The sequence below is a fragment of the Patagioenas fasciata genome, chromosome 16 (genome assembly GCF_037038585.1).
Source record: "Patagioenas fasciata isolate bPatFas1 chromosome 16, bPatFas1.hap1, whole genome shotgun sequence".
NCBI classification, from domain to species: domain Eukaryota; kingdom Metazoa; phylum Chordata; class Aves; order Columbiformes; family Columbidae; genus Patagioenas; species Patagioenas fasciata.
Genome location: NC_092535.1, coordinates 1788037 through 1807234, shown reverse-complemented (window position 1 = coordinate 1807234; position 19198 = coordinate 1788037). Strand labels below are relative to the sequence as shown.

Below are 19198 nucleotides of genomic sequence, written 5' to 3'. Positions count from 1 at the left end.
CGGGAAGCCTCACGTAGTCCTGGAAAGTGGCTCTGCAGAAGTGATAAAAGCTTTTTGGCAGTCATGTCCTATAAGCAGCTTTGAGATCTGTTTAAGAGACAAGGATGCCTGTAAATAAGGGTCTGAACCCCGAAGTTCAAGCTGAGGTTGCTGCATCTTTTTTAGAGTGGAACAGGAGTAGTTTTTGCTCTGTTTGGTGTTTTTCTGTGGGAGATTGGCCCTTCTGCTTGTAGCTACAGGGCTGGGCAGTCCCAGCTGTGGGGGAGGAGGATGGCCCCATGGTGGACATCAGCTGCTGGTGGTAAAAAAGGGGACGGTGATGTCCCCAGCAGCAGGGATAGCGATGTCCTCATCCATTGTGAGCCATCCATGGAGATGCTGAGCCCTTCAGAGTGTTGAACATAGTCTGTGCTTTCCCCTCCACCTGCTTCCCCGTACCTACTGCCTTTGCTGTGCTGTTGGGCTTTGAAACCCGTTCGTACATATAGAGACAACCGTAGCTCTTGGAGAACCTGAGCGCTTGTGCTGGAGCTCGCTGGGCAGAAAAAAGCTGGGAAGTATTCCAGGGAATGCGAATCCTTACACCTACACGGAGCCGCCCGTGTTCAAAGCTTGGCTGGCAAACTCAGAAGGTGTCTTTGGGTGTGTTTCGCGGAGGAAAGCGCTTCCTTTCCAGGTGGTTTTGTTTAATCCCAGGTCAGCAGGTTAATGAGATCTCTGGGAGATGCTATTTGATCCGGAATGTAAACATTCGCTTGGCACGCGTCCTTGGTGTCTGATCAGATGGGAATGCAAATACGGCGCCGAGCGTGGCGCGCCATCCAAAATGTTTTGGTGGCACAGCGTGTAAGACAAAATAGCAGTCACTGTTTTAAAGAGCCTAATTGAAATGTTTTCTGTTGCCTTTGAGTCCTGCCGTTTCTATCAAGTCAACAGATTTGCACTGGGGGTAATGCGCCTGGTACCAAGGTGGAAGCTCCTTGGGCTCCCTCGGGCTGTCCTGGAGACGCTGGCGCGGGCGGTTCAGCCTTCCCCTAAGAGCATAATTGCTGGTTTAGTGCCTCTGTCTTTTGGGTGACTGGAGGTATTTAGGTTGATAAATGCATCGCATCGCTGGAATGCAGTATGTTGTCGTTGACGCGTATTGATTGAACCTCAAGACTCAATTGATCAAGATCCCCAGTGCCAGCATGTAATCCCAGGGGAAAAAATCAAACCTTTAATGGGGTTATACATTACTCTTGGTTTTCCATTTGGGGTTATGTGTTTCGGGAGGGAAGGAAGTGGTTTTGATGACTTGAATCCCCGCCACTATCTGGACTAAATAAAGACTGGCAATAGGAACACTTGTTATTGTGGCAATCCGGTGCTGGGCAGACCCAACCCTCATTTAATATGGCATATTTCACCTCCAGGAACTGAGTGTCTTGATGTTAGTACGAAATAAATGAATCTCTGAGGTGTCTGTTATCTATCACGAGAAACCTCAAGAGGACAGAGATACTGATGGGCTGAATATTCTTTTTCTGGTCCTCCTTAATACGCTACAGCTAATCTAACAAACTGTATTGCACAATGCAGGCAGCGCAGCTTAATGTTGCTACTAGAACCTAAGTGAGCACTCCCTAAATTTGTGTGGCTTTAATTCTGTGTTTATGTAGCCTTTTGCATGTCTGCAATTTGTGTTGGAATAGCATCTGCACTTATATTCACTAGTTAAGAAATGAGAAGGTTTTGTCGTTGTCGGGAGCCAGAACAGAAGTTCCAGCATCTGGCTCTTGTGGCGGGAGTTAGTGCTTGAGTTTCCATCCCGCAATTAGTTTTGTACACACAGAATCATTTGGGCTTTACACACCCATTTTAAAAGTGCTCAGCATTTGCTGTCATTAAAGACAAGAAGATAATAGGCTGTGCCTTCTGTTAACAGTGTGCGTGATGCAGCAAAGCCCTCGCACCCCTTGCAGCTCTCGGGGTTCCCCTCTGCAGGGCAGGTAAGGGCCATGATCGTCGTTTTGCTGATGGGGAGCTGGTGGGAAGCGTCTCAGATTATGAAACACTTATTACTATATAATTGCTACATATAATATATGTTAAACATATATTAATAAGTCAATGATCTGGTAAACACACTAGGAAAAGCAAACTCCCCCAAGGAGTCTCTGTAGAGATGTGAAGTCAATGTGTAACCTCATCTGGGTGTTCCTGCTCCGGGGGGGATTACACTGGGTGAGCTTTCCAGGTCCCTTCCAACCCCTGACATTCTGGGATTCTCTGATTCTGTCTCTAGTTCTTGTTTTCCCTTTGTTTTGATCTCTCAGGTTATTTGCGTGAAACCGGATCTCTGCTTCTCAGGAATCGATTTCCATGTCTCGAATCCTCTTCTTTGACCTGTGGGACAGCTTTGCTGGGCAGGTGAGGGTCCCCTGGAGCACACAGCTCAGGATCAGATCCATGTTCTGAGGGAACCTGGAGAGCGTGGCCAGGGACCCCCATAGCACCACGTAACGCGTGGTCTCTCATCCCAGCCCTGGGAAGCACACACCAAGTCCCACTATAGAGACACTTACTTTCATAGGAGGTTGTAACACTGGCTTCCGATTCCATCTCCCCACCAGTATCCTTGCGATTAAAAAGTGAAATCCAGAAGTCAAAGAAAATCTGATGTGTAAACAGCTCTTGTGCTGAAGGGATATTTCCCTTTGCTTCCCATGGGGATAGCTTTGCCTCATTGTTAGACCCACATAATGCAATGAAAACACTCCCTGAGACAGTTTTGTCTGCTCGTCCATCCATCTCAAGTGCAGAGGCAGAAATCTGGAGTGGGAAATGGTTCTGGGTGGGCACAGACCCTTCCCAGGACCCTCTCAGCCCCTCGGTTCCCTACACCTGCAGATATTTCTCATCAACCCCCTTTGCTGCTTCTCCCGTATGTACCTGATTCTCAGTGGCTTCCTTCCTCTTGCCGACGCGCATGAAAGGGATGTGACACTTCTATTAAGTTTTATACCCGCTGTGAGTTGGCGAGGGCTCAGGGTCTGGCGCTGTTTAATTACCTCCCACTGCCCATTGCAGGGGAATTCTGGCCCCAGGTTTTGGGATGTGACGGTGTTATGCCTGGATGAGCGGCAATCTACAAATGGTTTTTACAAAATCGCTAAATAATGTGTTCAGAAAACATGCTGGAAATTAATGGAATAGATTATTTGCAAACATGCTCACTGAATTATCAGGCTTGTTCTTTATCCGTAAAATAATGTACTTAAAAAAACCCCCATGAAGTTTATTGAATGCGTTATTTGCAGACAGCTCTCCAGCAGCTTCGTTGGTCTTCTCCTCAAGAAGCAACATCCCACCTAGGAGGGCAGGTCGGAGGTGGAGGACAGGTCTGGTGGTCCAGCTAGCTTGGGTTTGTCTTTTGACATCTCAAGGTGCCTTCGAACCATAACCTTTTGCAATCTGTGTAATAACTCCAGTAGCCCGAGAGAGAGACGCCGAAGCAGGCACTGGTTGGAGTGAGAGTTACTGAATTTGGGACCCTCGTGGACATCTCCACTGTACATGTCCACAATAATGCTCTTATTGGCAGTGAGGGGTTATATCACAGGAAAATAACAAGCTTCAGTTCATGCTGTACCAAGGTGGCGTGTTCCTTTCGGCCGTGCCCTTCCAGCAACAGCAGCGGTGAGAATATTTTGAGAACTATTTCCCGTTTGCCAAGCGCAGTCTCTATCCTGTTTTGCACCGCCATTCTCGCCCAGAAGTTACAGCGCTTTATCTGCGTGATGAAGTGTTAATTGTATTTGGAGAATTCTTTCCCCACCCCGTAATAGCAGGATATGGTAACACGAGATCACAGCCTGCCAGAGTGCTGAGTTCAGCTCGTCAGGCGGGTGCTTGCCAACTCCAGCCCTTGGTCCTGGCTGCCCCTGCCCGCCAGGCACCGGGGACCGCGGGCTTCAGCGAAAAGCAGGCAGAGGTGGTCGAGGCTGGGAGAGACAGGGGAGACAACACAACCGAAGTGGGAGAGCCCTGGGAGCCTGGTCTGGAGGCAGCGGTGTGGTTTTGTGGTGAAGCCTCATGTTCCAAAACATCGCGTTTGAAACTGCCAGTATGAATTAGAAAGGTCGGGATTTCAAATGATGGAGCGTTTAAAGCGGACCGTAAAACGTTCTTTGCTCCTATGCAGCTGCTCAAATCTTCTTTAAGTTATCAGGCTGAGCTGAGTTGTCTGCATTGGCTTGGAATAACTAACCGAGGAGCTCTTGGTGCTGCTGATGCTGGTATTTAGTAATTGTTGGAATATTGGGGAAGCTCTGGAGAACTAGAAAAGAGCTAATGTGCCAATATTTAAAAAGGGAAACAGAACAGCCCAGATAATTACAGACCTGTCAGTCTGTCATCAATCCTCAGGAAAATAATGGAGTGGCAGATCCAGGCCTCAATTAATAAAGAATTAAGGAAAGGTAATATAATTAATGCCAATCAACGTAGGCGGATGGAAAACAAATCTTGTCAAACTAACTTGATATCTTTTTTGATGAGATTACAGGTTTGGGTGTTAAAGGTAACAGTGTTAATATAATATACTTAGACATGTGCAAGACATTTGACTTAGAAGCACAAAGTGTATTGAGGAAGTTGAACAATATCAAATCAATGTTACACAAGTTTGGTGAATCAGCTTGTCACTCTGTCTTCCTAAAGTTTGTCATATTTTTCCAAAGAAAGCATTAAATCATTGCCAGTGACGTTTGCAGATGGTGCAGTGAGTACACAAGCGGCAGAAGATGGAGATGCTGAGCTTTTCCCATGTGTTTGGAGAACCAATATTGTCCCACCCGCAGGAGTGATAAAAAGCTTTCAAGATGAGGTGTCCTCTCCTTAGAGATGATGGCTCTGGAAAGTGAATGTGGGATGTGGGAACAGCATCCCACAACATCCCACCTAGGAGGGCAGGCCTGAGGTGGAGGACGGGTCTGGTGGTCCAGGTAGCTTGGATTTGCCTTCTGACATCTCAAGGTGCTTGAGTGTGCTTCAGTATCGGTGCTGGTTGATAGAGAAGCCCAAAAAGCGTCTGCAGCAATGAACAGGGTGGGAAAGCTGGAGTGCAGAGGACCACTTTGCATCTTTGGCCAGAGCAGGAGGGTTTTGATTACGATCTGCCAGCGCTTTGGTGAAGGAGGGTCCGGTGAGAGCCCTCTGGTTCGGCAGGCAATGGGACGTGGAGCTCTGGGGCTGCAGCGCGGGGCGGCCGTGGAGCCGCATGCCGGGCGTGCTCCGGGATCACCCGCTGGGTGACTTAACAGGTGAATCCATCCTCATGGGCAACTTTTGAACCACAGCACCTGCCCCCCCCGCCACCTCCTGGCCGCCCCCCTGCTCTGTCCCCTTTGTCCCCCACCTCCAGCTCCCGGGTCAGGCCCCGCAGGGATGCTTTAGGTCCCCTGTGTCACAGCCGCTGGGAGAAGAGTGAGAAGACTCATGAAACCGAGGGCAAGCTGTGCCTTCCAGTCTGCCCCGGGGCACGTCTGTGTCTCAGAAGGACTCTTTTAAAATCATAAATGTGGATTCTTTCTCTTTGCTGCCTGGCTCTGAACTCGGAGATGCTCCTTAGGATCACGTTTCCGAATTTGAGTCTGTAAAGCTGTCTTTCTTTCACTGTGTTTGATGAAGATAAACTGTAGTTTCAGTATAATTCCACGTGCCACCAGTTCCCATGGGTCCTGTCCTGCTGCCAGCAAAGCTGCCCCATGGCAGCCTGATGGGGGTCGCAGAGCCCTGGGAAGGGGCAGGGGGGCCCCTCTGCGGAGGAACGTTATCCCAGGGAACCCCACTGTGTTCCAAAAACCTTTGCCGTATGGCAAATACCCCCCACCCCTGCAAAAATAAATTGCTTCCTTTTTAAATCCTTTCCTATCGTTCCCCTCATATTCGTAATAGGATGATCGGTGGAACCAAAGATGTGGCTGTTACTTTAAAGGATAAATTAGTTTGACTCTTAACTCAATAATTAAAACTGTTATGGCTATGAGCCTGCAGGGATAATGTACTATTATTATAGTCATTTGTTTCAATTAAATGCTTACTGATTTTACAATAGCAGCTGGGCACCTGTGTGAGATAGCTATTACTCTGAACAAGACATCTCAAATTCCAGCAGAAATTTGTCACAGCACTAAAGCATTTTACATAGACCATGAAAGTTTATTAGGAGCAGTTACAAATCGGGAAGAGAAGGGGTGGTAATTGGGGATATATTTTCTTATCAGCTTCTCTCTCCCCTGCTCTCTCTCTTTTTTAAGTAAATCATCTCTAAGCATTTCAGCTACGGTGCTGCGTTTACATTTAAACTTCAATACAGAAAAGGCCTGCTGGGAAAACTTTGCTTCAAAGCTGTTCAGCTGATAATTTCTCTCCCTGGTTGATTGTGATTGTAATGGCATGTTCTCAGGAATAAACCTAAGGAGGGGTAATCTGTCCGGCCAGAGAGCCCTATGGCCGCCCCTGGAATAGCTGCTCCCCTCGCCAGGGGAGGAGGACCCCGGCCAGGGAAAGCTCCAGCAGCTCTGCTCAGCCACGCATGGGAACCCACCCTGGGAAAGGTGACAGTCATAGGATCATAGAACAGTTTGTGTTGAAGGGACCTTCCCAGCTCCCCCAGTGCCCTCCCTGCCATGGGCAGGGACATCTTCACCAGCTCAGGGTGCTCAGAGCCCCGTCCAGCCTGGCCTGGGATGTCTCCAGGGATGGTTCAGCCACCGCCTCTCTGGGAACCTGGGCCAGGCTCTCACCACCCTCAGGGACAACAATTTCTCCCTCATGTCCAGCCTGAATCGCCCCTTCTATTGCCCCCTTTTAAGGCTGCAATAAGGTCTCCCCAGAGCTTCTCTTCTCCAACTGAACACCCCAACTCTCTCAGCCTGTCCCCCAGCAGAGCTGTTCCAGCCTTGGATCATTCTTGGGGCTCCTCTGGCCCCTCTCCAGCAGCTCCATGTGTGTCCTGTGCTGAGGACCCAGAGCCGGACCTCTGAATTTGTGCTACTTCTGCCAAAACGTGGTGATATCTTCAAAGTGTTGCTGAGAACAAGGAAAAAGGGAGGAAAAGGAGGAGAAAAATTCCATGCAAAACACAGGCAGAAAGTGATTACAGGGCTGGGACCTGCCTCAAAGCTTTGTTTGGGAATTAGGATTTTGCAGGAGAGGACATTGAATGGCAGCCACCACCCCTGCCTGAGCCTGTGGCCAGAGCCCTGGCTCTGCTGGCTGGGGCTGGAAAGAGCTGCTTTTTACATATGAGTTTTGGGGTGGCATTTAACTTGAAGCTCAGCTTGATATGTTTCAGAACATTATCTGTGCTAGTAGAGCACCCAAGGTCCCCAACCCGACTCTTCCTCGCAGTGTTTTGTCGCTTGTTCTGGATTACCCGTCTCCTCGGGAACAAGGAGTCCGCGCACGTGCCGTTTGTCAGCCTTTTTCTCTCTGCTTCTTAGGATTAGCTGGAGCGTTTATAGGCCTGGTATGCATATTCATTAAAAAAATGAAATATTGTGGAAAAAAAGAAGCCGTCTTTGAGTTAGCACAGCCTTTGGGAATCTGCTAAGAAAGATGCACTTAATTACTTCAGCTATGACTACGTCACATTTCTCTCATGTTTCCTCTGAGAAGCAAAACGTCTTTTCAGTGGATGCTGCAAACAGGTCCTGAGCCTTTCTGCAGCATCTCGTAGCAACACCCGGCGTGGAGACAGAGTCTGACCTGGCTGTCGGAGCTGCTCCTCCTCGTGATGTAGCTAATCATGTTTGCAGGGTGGTTATTTAATTACAGCGTGCTTCCATCGGGCTCTGTGGGGATGCTGGATGCTTTGTGGAGGGGAGATATGTGGGTGCAACCCCAGGGAGCCCATGGCTGGGGCTGCGTCCCACAGGACCGTGTGCCCTGGGGGAACAGGTTCCCGCAAAGGGAGCATTGCATTCTTTACCTTCTCTCACTCTGGTTTGCCATCATCGCAATTTCATTCATCATTTACCTCCCTAATTAGGCGATTTGCTGCAGGGGAGTGTTTCTCAGTCCTGCTTCTGGATCTCTCTTTCCATGGTGCTTTCTTGGGGAGGGATATCATTTTCATCATAGATTACTCGAGCGAGCGGAGAGACGGGAACGGAGCTGGTGAGGGGCTGGAGCACAAGTGTGATGGAGCAGCTGAGGGACCTGGGGGTTCAGCTGGAGAACAGGAGCTGAGGGGAGACCTTCTGATCTCTGAACTGCCTGAAAGGAGCTTGGAGCCAGGGGGGTCGGGCTCTGCTCCCCAGGAACAAGCGCCAGGAGCAGAGGAAACGGCCTCAAGTTGCACCAGGGGAGGTTGAGGTTGGATCTGGGGAACAATTTCTTCCCCAAAGGGCTGTGGGGCATTGGAACAGGCTGCCCAGGGCAGTGCTGGAGTCACCAGCCCTGGGGGGGTTTAAAAGGTGCAAAGATGAGGTTCTCAGGGACATGGGTTAGTGCCAGGGTTGGGTTAACGGTTGAACTCGATGATCTTGAGGGTCTTTTCCAAGCAAAATGATTCTATGATTCTGTCGTCTACCTCGGATGCACGACCATGAAATAGCTCTGTGTCTGCAGGGTCTCGCAGCAGAAAGCAGGAATAACCCTTTCCCCAGCTGGAGCAAAGCCCCTCATCACCCTAGCGCCCACAGGATAAGCTTTGGGGCTGCACACAACTGCTCACCTTCATTTTCACCCCAAACATTTTCCATCTGGAGAACACAAATAGCTTTTCCAGCACTCGCCCTCTCCGGTCCTGAGGACATCAGGGGCTGTGGGGAGGTGACAGCCTGCTGTGCTCCTGCAAAAACTGCACCTTTTTTTAGAAAAAAAAGGAAAGCGGAGCAAAATTTATTAAGTGGCATAATGGTGGGGCCAGATCCTGCCCCTCCAGACAGCGATCAGCAAGGTTGCATGTGAGGAGCATAGGAGGTACAGGAGGTACTTGTCCTCCCGCAAAGCCTCTTGGCCTGGGGGAGAGAAGACATGGAGGACTGAGAGAGAGGTCAGAACCTGCAATGTTTGGCAAAAAAACTGAGTAAAACCACCAGTTTATGATAATGTAAAGAAACAGGCAGCTGCTTGGGAGGAGGCCTCTGGGCTAAAATATCTTCGGTGGGGGGATGTCCCAGGAAAAACGCAGTCTCTGCTTTTTAAGAGAGGGCTGTGGCTGGGGTACTGTCAGCAAGAGGTTTCTGTGTGGATTCTTGGAGCCGGGGCTCAGTTTTCTGGTTTTCCCTATGAATTTTCTTAAGCATTTGCAGCACGTGTCCCGTATCCATAATTGCGGTCCTGGACTTGTTCTGCTCTGATGCATAAATAACATATACTGTAAAGAAAAAGGGTATGATTACATATTTAATGGATAAACGGAGCTGTTGTGGTCTATTGGCCACATAATAAAAGTTTCCAATAAATTGTCTTAATACAGTATTTACCCCAGAGACTGCCATGGCTGCACATGTGAATGAGCTGTTTAAATGGTTTAAGTATTTAAGCCACGTTTCGTAGCCGTCCCCATTTCTAAAACACCCGTCTCCTAAACTTTTTCTTCGTTTCAATTTAAAATAAGGACAATAAATTATTCTTTTCCTTAGCAGCTGGCAGATCTTCTCCAACATGAAAGGTGTGGATTAAACCAACAAAATCCAATACAAATGTACCTTTTTCACTGAACTTTGGGGAGGAGGTTGCTGCTTGCATAGCAGATGGGTGCTGAGCGTCTCCCCGCCTTGCAGGGTCCCCGTCGCCTTTCTCACCCCTGCCCATTCCCACAACATCTGCAAATTCAGCTGCAAATGCCAAAATTGCCTCTCTGAGGCAACGTCTGCAACACGTTATTTTCTTCCTGCAAGTTAAATCCCTGCACTTTGTAATTAATACAGAAAAAAGGGCAGATCTAAGAAAGTCTTTTCCCCTGACACACACTTCTCTATTGATGGAGAATCCGAAAAAGAGCAGAACACGCTGTCAGGTGTTGTGTAAAGCTCTTGATTCCTGACCTGCAGCAGTAAATCTGGTTTTGCGTTTGGATTTATCTCCTCGGAAGCCTACCGAGCCCTTGCAGGTCTTCCCTGGGTTTCTTTCTCTATGTGCTGCTAATGGAGTTGGCAAACATCCCCTGATAATGAGAGATTGCACCTCAGCGGGCTTATCGGAAATGAAAATTGTTAATAAATAGAACCTGGGTCTTTAAAGTCATGTTAACATTAATCAGATTAATATAAAAGGGGAAAAGTCTGGGAGAGGTTTCAGGCAGGGTTTGCTCTCCCTGGTTTCCCCTGAGGATGGATGGGGCCATGGGGCAGCTTGGGGGGCTGAGCCCGGCTGGGGGTGGCCCAGGAGGGATGGATCCTGGGGTGAAAATGGGGTTTTCGGGGAAAATGGTACAAACTGGAAATGGGATCTTCGCTCAGCAGGCAGCGGGGCAGCCCCAAAACCTCCCACGCACCTACAGCATGTCTGGTTTGTCCCTGTCTCATCTCGTCTTCCCTCCTTGGCCAGGACACGGGGTTGTTGCTGCTCCCGCCTGACTCAGCCGCCTGAACTTGGGTTTATGCCACGGCACGCGGGGGAATACACGGCCCACAACATCTTTTTATTTTGTCTGATGTAGCATTCGACATTTCTTATTAGCAAAATATAGAGGTTTCATTTTTCTTTCTAATCTTCCGAGAGCGTTGGGCTCGGCAGCCTCAGGAGGCCACGCGTGTGCTGGTGTCCTGTGCCACGTCCGTGCGTCCCTGCCGCCCCGTGTCATTAGTCGCCTTTCAGGCCCATCAGATGTCCCTTCGCTCTCCTGGTATGAGAACACATAAACAGGTATTAGGAAGCTCTTCATATCTTTTTTTATGTAGCCTCCTGCCTCGTCTCTTACCTACACACCCGCACACAGGTACATTGCTTCTGGTTCCTTCCCTTCATGGGAAACCTTCACAGGCAGCCCAAGATTTTCTTTACCATCATCTGGATTTGTTGGTTCGTTTTGATTTTTTGGTGTTTTCCTTGTTTGGGGGTGTTTGTTTTGTTGTGTTTCTGCTGCATTTATTCTGAGCGGGATTGGCACTGATTGCAATCTTTAGAATTGGAAGAACCATCTCCAGGAGAGGTTGTAAAGAGGTGGTGACCACCAGCAGATCTCGCCCGCCACACGCGTGGGGGTCCAACTTGGGGCATGTTGTGGGGCTCGAAGCTTCTGGAGCTTGGGGACATACAAACCTCTGGTGTGATGGTGGTGTCACAGCTTTGGGCAGACCAGTGTGGTGGGAGCAGGGATCTGGGGCTTCCCTGAACTGGTTTTGTGCTTGCTGCTTCTAGGTTTAACCCAATAGCACTAGGGACCCAACAGCCGTTCAGAGGGTGCAGAGGGTTGATGTGGTACCTTCATAAATTCAGACCAGCTGAGATTTTTTTCACCTCTATGGTCACTAAATGTCACAGAATGTCAGGGGTTGAAGGGCCCTGGAAAGCTCATCCAGTGCAATCCCCCCATGGAGCAGGAACACCCAGCTGAGGTTCCACAGGAAGGTGTCCAGGCGGGTTTGAATGTCTGCGGAGAAGGAGACTCCACAACCTCCCTGGGCAGCCTGGGCCAGGCTCTGCCACCCTCACCAGGAAGAAGTTTCTTCTCATATTTAAGTGGAACCTCTTGTGTTCCAGTTTGCACCCATTGCCCCTTGTCCTGTCACTGGTTGTCACCAAGAAGAGCCTGGCTCCATCCTCCTGACACTGCCCCTTTCCATATTGATCCCCATGAATGAGTCCCCCCTCAGTCTCCTCTTCTCCAGCTCCAGAGCCCCAGCTCCCTCAGCCTTTCCTCACATGGGAGATGCTCCACTCCCTTCAGCATCTTTGTTGCCCTGCAACACCAAGTATTGCTCAGAAAGAGCACGTTTCGGATCCACGACCTCTAGTGCTGCATCGCTGATGTCCCAAGGTCTGGACTGGCCACATACCCTGGCACAACGTGCGCTGGTGTTCAGCAGTGGCCTCACGTGTGCAGCAGCGAGGCTTGGACACAGAAATTCCCAGGATGCTGCAACACCCTCCCTTGTCCCAGTGATTTGGCCAAAAATTGCTGATTTCTGAACTTTTCTGTCAGATCCGCAGTCGGCACCATACAGCACTGATCCCTGAGGTAAGCAGGGGCACGTCCTGGGCACACAGACCCACAGACAAAGACAATTTAACACCTCTCTGGGGTCCCCGTGGCCAGGGCAACAGCAGGAGCAGAGCCTGGGGTGCACGGTGCTCTTGGCTTGTTTGGAAGGCAGCATGATGAAGGCTTTACTAGCTGTGTGGAATGATTTTAAATCCATCCCTAAGAGCTCATCATGGAGTGATTTGTCAGCGTAATAAATACATAAAGACATTTTTAAATTACAAAGCGTGTCTTCTCCTACCTCAGATCCAGGAGATGGTCCACTCGGATGCCGCGTCCTACGAGTCCAACCGCCAAGTGCCGCTGCTGAACCGCCCCGGGATGCTGGCCGGCCCCATGAGCGCTCTCAGCCAGTCTCAGCTCATTTCCCAGATGGGGATACGGAGCGGTGTTACCCACGGCTCCCCATCGCCCCCGGGCAGTAAGTCTGCTACACCATCTCCCTCCAGTTCTACTCAGGAAGAGGAGACAGAGTCGCATTATAAGGTACGTGCAGTTAGGGGTCTTTCTTCAACAAGTCATCAAAGCAACATCTAACAAGCAGAAATTAATCTTATGACCAAGAAGGTCACATGTTAAAGGAAGAGGTCTGATGCCAGCAGGTAGTTTGTGTCCAGCGGGTCCTTTGCACCAGGGCACTGATGATTTTGGGAGGTCTCCCAGCCTCACTGATGCATTTACCTGCTTCACATGCATGGGAGGGAGTTACAGCCCGCACTCTGGTTGGATTAGTGATCTCTCTCCATAGTTATTAAAATCATGGTGTCCATGAGGTTCCTGCCCTTCATGGGTTCAACATCTGAGAAGGCACCAAGCCAGCAATTTATGGGACCATATGTGTCACCAGTGAATTGCCACAGTCCACGTCTGGTGTCACACATTCCTTCTGCTGCCTCTCCAGAGCAGATCCATGCAGAGGCTGGTGGGCATGGACTTCATCCCTCTGCACGAGACTGCACCATCACTTGGACCATGGCTCCTCCCTTGGGGGATGCAGTTGCTGTGGGGCAGCCGGGAGCTGGCTCACCAGGGCTTGCCTTTAGGCACAGAATCGTAGAGTCACTGGGTGATTTCAGTTGGAAGAGACCCTCACGATCACGGAGTCCAACCATTAACCCAACTCTAGCATTAAACCATATCCCTAAGAACCTTGTCTAAATGCCTTTCAAACCCCTCCAGGGATGGTGACTCCACCACTGCCCTGGGCAGCCTGATCCAGTGCTTTACAACCCTTTCCAGGAAGAATTTTTTCCTAATATCCAATCTAAACCTCACGTGGCTCAACTTGAGGCCATTTCCTCTTGTCCTGTCACCTGCTACTTGGAAAAAGAGACCAACACCCTCATGTTCCAACCTCCTTCCAGGTAGTTGTAAATGAACATGGCTTAGGTTGTTCAAGCATCTTCTGCAGTCCAGGGCTGAGCTGTTGTCTTATAGAATCATAGAATCACAGAATGGTTTGTGTTGAAGGGACCTTCCAGTTCCACCCCCTGCCATGACAGGGACATCTTCACCAGCTCAGGGTGCTCAGAGCCCCGTCCAGCCTGGCCTGGGATGTCTCCAGGGATGGTTCAGCCACCACCTCACCGGGCAACTTGCATCATCCAGGCAAAGTCCTGAAATGTTCTGCTCCTTCCTGGGGTCTGCCAGCCCCAGGCAGCCTTGCGGACAGCGGCTGTTTTCAATAAACACCATTTGCTCTTTGGTGCTGCCTAAGCAGGACCAACTGTAAAACCATTGTTGCACCTGTTCCCGGCTCCTTCGCTTTTTCGGTGTCTGCGAGGAGAGCCGTTCCCCCCATGGCGCCTGAGTAAATCAAGCAGGATTACAGTTAGTTAAAATACCATCTCACTTGTTAATGGGCTGAAGCCCTGTCATGCATTTTTTTTCTCCTAATAAGTTGGCCTTTCACCTCCAGGCCTCCCATTCAAGCCCAATTGGGCAATTTTAAATTAAATGCAATCTTTTTTGGTCTCTTTGCTCGTTCACTAATGGTCACTGTCTGTTTGACAAATGTCACTGCGCTGATACTGAACGCAGTGACCAGTCAAGAGCTGCTGAGTGGAGAACAGGAGCTCTGCTGCCCTTTGCTCCCCCTGCCTGCCCTGTGCAGCTCAAGTGAAGCCTCTCAAACCCCGGCGCTTCCAAGCACGCGATCAAACCAGCAAATCCATCAGGAGAAAAGGCCTTTTGCTCCCAGCACTCGGTGGGAGGCACGGTTTTCGCAGCCCGTGTCAATTGATTTTTTTTGTTTATTTATTTTATTTTTTTTAGACTTCTAAGCAACAGACTGGGCAGTTTCCCAAGTAATACAATTACCTGGAAGGGCAGGGAGTGCCCAGGTCAGGCAGTGGCTGAGCACTTGGTGGTTGAGCACAGGGAGTTTGCCGTTGGAGATGCTGGTACCCCATTTGACTCAAGGATGTGGAGATGCAACTGACAGCACATGGTTTTATTCTCTGCCATGTTTAACCTCCAGCGTATTTAGTTTTTATTCAGCTATAAAATAAGGATAATGGTAGTTCCCTGTAGAGTGAGTTTTCAGTGACCGCAGTTAATGCATTGAGAGCTTTGATGTATGTCCAGGTGCTTTCCAGGGGTCTTTTCCTTTGCCCACTGGGGTGAGCCCGAGCTGTGAACTGGGCTGTGAGGAGGCACCCGAGCCGCGCTCAGGCACCCACCAGCAGTTTGTGCAGAGGCTTCTGGGGGCCCACAGGAACCCCAGAACTGCTGCTCCCCACGCTGCACTGGGACCCCCTTCTGCTCATGCCCTCGCTTGTTCCCTTCGCTAACAAACTGTAGCAGGGACTCGTATCAGACAACTCCCAGCTGACTGCTCAGGTTCATCTCTTGGTTTTGCAGGTTACTGGAGAGAAACGACCATCAACAGACCTGGGCAAAAAGCCCAAAAGCCAAAAGAAGAAGAAAAAGAAGGATCCCAATGAGCCCCAGAAGCCCGTCTCAGCCTACGCCCTGTTTTTCAGAGACACGCAAGCAGCCATCAAAGGGCAAAACCCCAACGCTACCTTTGGAGATGTGTCCAAAATTGTGGCGTCGATGTGGGACAGTTTGGGAGAAGAACAAAAACAAGTGAGTTACTGACCTCTCTTTTCTTTTTCTCCCTTTCAACTGCTAAACTGTGTTTTCCCATAGTACATCAGTCTCCCCCAGCACATCAGGTGAGTGGCTGGGAGGCTTAAACAGGCTGAAGTCTACAAATAGAAATGGAGGCAGTTTTCAGGAGCGATGCTGGAGTGGTTTGCATGCCAGGCTCCCCACCCCGAGCCGGCACGGTGACAATGTGACCTGACCCTTGGACCCCTCCAGGGGAGCCCAGCACCCAGGTCTTCATCACCCACGTACCCCCAGGAAGCGGGGGTCTGGCCCCTGTGACATTGATGGGGCTGCAGAAGGATGCGCTAAGTTTGCTTTGCCTCTCCCCCTTTTTTAGAAAAATCTCCTTTGTTATGTGGGGAAGAGCAAATTTTTATGACAACTAATTATTCTTGATAAGATCGTGCATCGCAAAAACATCAGTGGCCTTTCCCTGACATGGGTTTTTTCAGATGAGAGATGGGTTTGTATTTGCTTATTTACTTACAAGGAATGATGGCAAACCAGCTAACAGCTATTAACTCTCTGCTCGCTGGCCTGAAATCTAATGTTAAGGCTTTGAAAGCTTTGGAAGGAGATGTCTGAAGTGGCCTCACAGAGGAAACCTTCCTAACCCAAAGCTGTCAGCCACTTTGTCTGCTTCACACACAGACTTCTAGGTCCTGCTTCACCTGCTTTGTTGATGCTGAGTCAGTTACAAAAGCCTGTAATTGCTTGTTGCCTATTGAGAAAACCCCAGGGAACACCTTCTGTAGCAAATATGTCTTTTTGTCAGGCAGAGCGAGATCTGGCACTGTGTGTGATGTGTCTCCGAACCCAAACATGCCCAAAGGGACAGTCCCCATGAGCGGTGAGCCCTGTTCCTGCAGCCCGGCCGCCAGCACCTCTCGTTGGGTGTCCACAGCCGGCGTTTGAAGCAGCTGCACTCGGGGAGGGACCAGCAGGGAGGAAAAAAGTCATTTCATTGGGAGTCATGCTAGGATATAACCTTGCTTTCCAGCCCACACCAAGTCAAGAATAAGAGTTAGACATTTTCTGGGATCATCCCTTTTGCTGAGCCATGCGGAGTCTCCACACTGTGCACAGTGATGCTTTGACGATTGTAGCATCCTCCCTTTTCTCCTCTTTGGATGGATCACTGGAGGATCATGCAGGAATTTCCCTTGCTGAAGAAGGGAGGAAAATCCCCTCCTTGTGCAGCACATTGGCCCCAGGATGCTGCAGGGCTGGGGATGGGTTTGGGCTGTCGCTGCGGGGTGTGGGAGATTCGGGAGCGTAGAAGACTTTATGTGACCTCTTTCTCCTGTTCTCATCCCTCCCAGCATCTCGGTCTGCCTCTCCTTTACTCCATCTGGTTACAAATATCTCTGTAGATCAGGCACTGATCTCAGCTGCAGATGTGGTTTATAGAATGGAAGTGCTGGTATGACCCCAACTCAGTGCAAATACTCGGCTCTTAATTAACAGCAGGGATTAAACCAGTCCGCTTATCTTGCTGCTAACTCTCCCTTCTCTTACGAGATAGCAGCAGCCTTGCTGCTTTCTGAGTGGCTCCATTTCTCCTCCTGTAATTGATTTAATTAAGTCATTTGTTCCTTGTCTGAATAGTTAAATATTGACTTCCTGGCTTTGTCTCCAGCCCTATACTTTACTCCCACAACAGCTCCCTCCCTGCCCAGGACTCCGGCTGGAGGGACACTTTTAATATGGGATCGTATTGCTGGTTTGTGCAATGGGACACATTCACTCGTGAAGTGTTTGGCTGGAAGAGAGTTTATCTGGTCACTCTTTGCTTTCCCCTGCCAGCATCCCCGGTCAAGTTTGTTTGGATTCATAAAGCAATGCAATGGAATGCAAAAAAAAAAAGGAAAAAGAAAAGCATTGAGAAAATGTCCTTAATATGTGAAAACAAGTGCCTGGGCTGTCCTGCAGGTCCTGTCTCCCAAGGGCTGCAGGACGTGGTGCAATGGAGGCGAGCAGGGCGCGGGAGGGGACCGAAGAGGACAGTGACACAGTGATGTCATTGCTGGCCAACATCCTGCTGGGAGCTGGGAGTCCAGGCTGCCGCGTGGCTGCACCGGCCTGTGGTTTGGCTCGGGCAGGAACACCGTGCTCTGGGCAGGGCTGGGAAGGTGGAGAAGAGCAGTGTTCCACCCAGCGTGCTGCTTCTGGCTCTAGCGACAGCAGTGCGTTTGAGCATCGTCATAGGATCATAGTCATTTCAGTTGGAAGAGACCCTCAGGATCACTGAGTCCAACCATAACCTAACCTAACTATTTAACTAACCCATGTCCGTAAGAACCTCGTTTACATGCCTTTTAAACCCCTCTAGGGATGGTGACTCCAGCACTGCCCTGGGCAGCCTGTTCCAATGCCCCACAGCCCTTTCTGGGATTAATTTTTTTCCTAATATCCAATCTAAACCTCCCCTGGCGCAACTGTGGGGCATTGGAACAGGCTGCCCGGGGCAGTGGTGGAGTCACCAGCCCTGGAGGGGTTGAACAGGTGTGGAGATGAGGTTCTCGGGGATGTGGGTTAGTGCCAGGGGTGGGGTAATGGTGGAACTTGATCACCTTGAGGGTCTTTTTCAGCCAAAATGATTCTGTGAGTCTATGATTCTATCCCTCCCAGCTCCATCATGCACAGCGCGTGGGGTGTCCATCACGCCAATGCTGAAGGGCTGAGGAAAGCCCGGTGCCGCTGTCTTGCAGCCCTGCTGCCAATACTTTGGTCTGGGAGGGGGGTCCTGTGCCCCCCGGGCAGGCGGAGCCCCAGCCCCGCTGCGCAGACCCGGCACGGAGCATCGCACCGGCAGAAACCAGACTCCACCTCTTTGCCACCCAGCTCAGGCCAGCACACGGAGGGTTAATCCTCTGCCATTTGTGCTGCTAATGATTATATGCACTGTAATATCAAAGCTGTAGCTATTTATTTGCCGTTGAGCAGGTGCTGCTGCTCCCACAAAGCAAATTTGCTTTCTCCTCCTGATGAAACAAGCAAAATAAAGGTTCCTCACGTCCCATTTCTGATACTTTTTTCCCCCTGTGCACCAGCTGAAAGACAAACACTGAGTAGGAAACAGAATGCATATTATGCAAGAAACCATATAATCTAGGAGCATCTTTGATTTGGCTGCTGCTGTCACAGTCGTGTATTTCACAGAGAGGTTCCCCCCCACACACTTTCCTTCATTCTTTCTGGTTTATCATTTGTGCCTTTGTCATTTTGTTCCTTCTTCTTCTTTCTTCTCAGCCTCTTCACAATGAATCTTCATTTTCCCTCTGACACACTTGTATCTAAATTTCCTTATTTCCTGCCTTTTTTTATTTATATCTGTTGCCTGGTGATTTGATCGTGCTGTGGAATACAGGATTAGCAATCTCCGTGTCCTTGGGTACTGCTCAAGGACACCTGTTCGGCAAAGCGCCGTTTTCTTCCCCATTTTAACCCCTTCCAGTGTGGCCGTGCGTGCGTAACGGTAGCACGTAACAATACCTCCAGCGCTGCGTTTGCAAGACGTCGTAATCTTCATTCTTCAACAGCTGGCGCGGCCCTTCCTAAGAAGCTTACACGGGAATCTGAAGAATGTGACTCGGGGAAAAAATAATATTAATACGTACTCTTTGAACTTTGCAAATAGTTGAGCAGCTGTTCCTGTAGAGATAGCTTAGACTTTGGTGGAGAGCGAGATGCTAATTCAGCCGTTATCACTGAATGGGGTACCTGTGCTAGTAATCCGCCTGCAGCGCCGGGTCCCTGCTCACGGCTCGCAGAATCCCGTGCCTTGGTGTTATTTTGTTTTGTTAGCAAATAGAGACCAGGGTTCTCAGTGCTACCCAGCAAGGTTTAAAAGGACTGCCTGATTTGACAGAAACTAGAAGA

The 19198-nt window shown here is 49.7% G+C and overlaps 1 protein-coding gene across 2 annotated transcripts in view; it reads left to right on the top strand.

Moving 5' to 3' along the window:
- TOX2 (TOX high mobility group box family member 2) overlaps window positions 1-19198 on the top strand; it is a 137767-nt gene that overhangs the window by 103396 nt on the left and 15173 nt on the right. For both annotated transcript variants that reach the window (XM_065850222.2, XM_071815560.1), the window contains exons 4-5: window positions 12449-12688; window positions 15065-15292. In XM_065850222.2, coding sequence (XP_065706294.1) covers window positions 12449-12688; window positions 15065-15292 — 468 coding nt within the window. The remainder of the gene's footprint in view (window positions 1-12448; window positions 12689-15064; window positions 15293-19198) is intronic.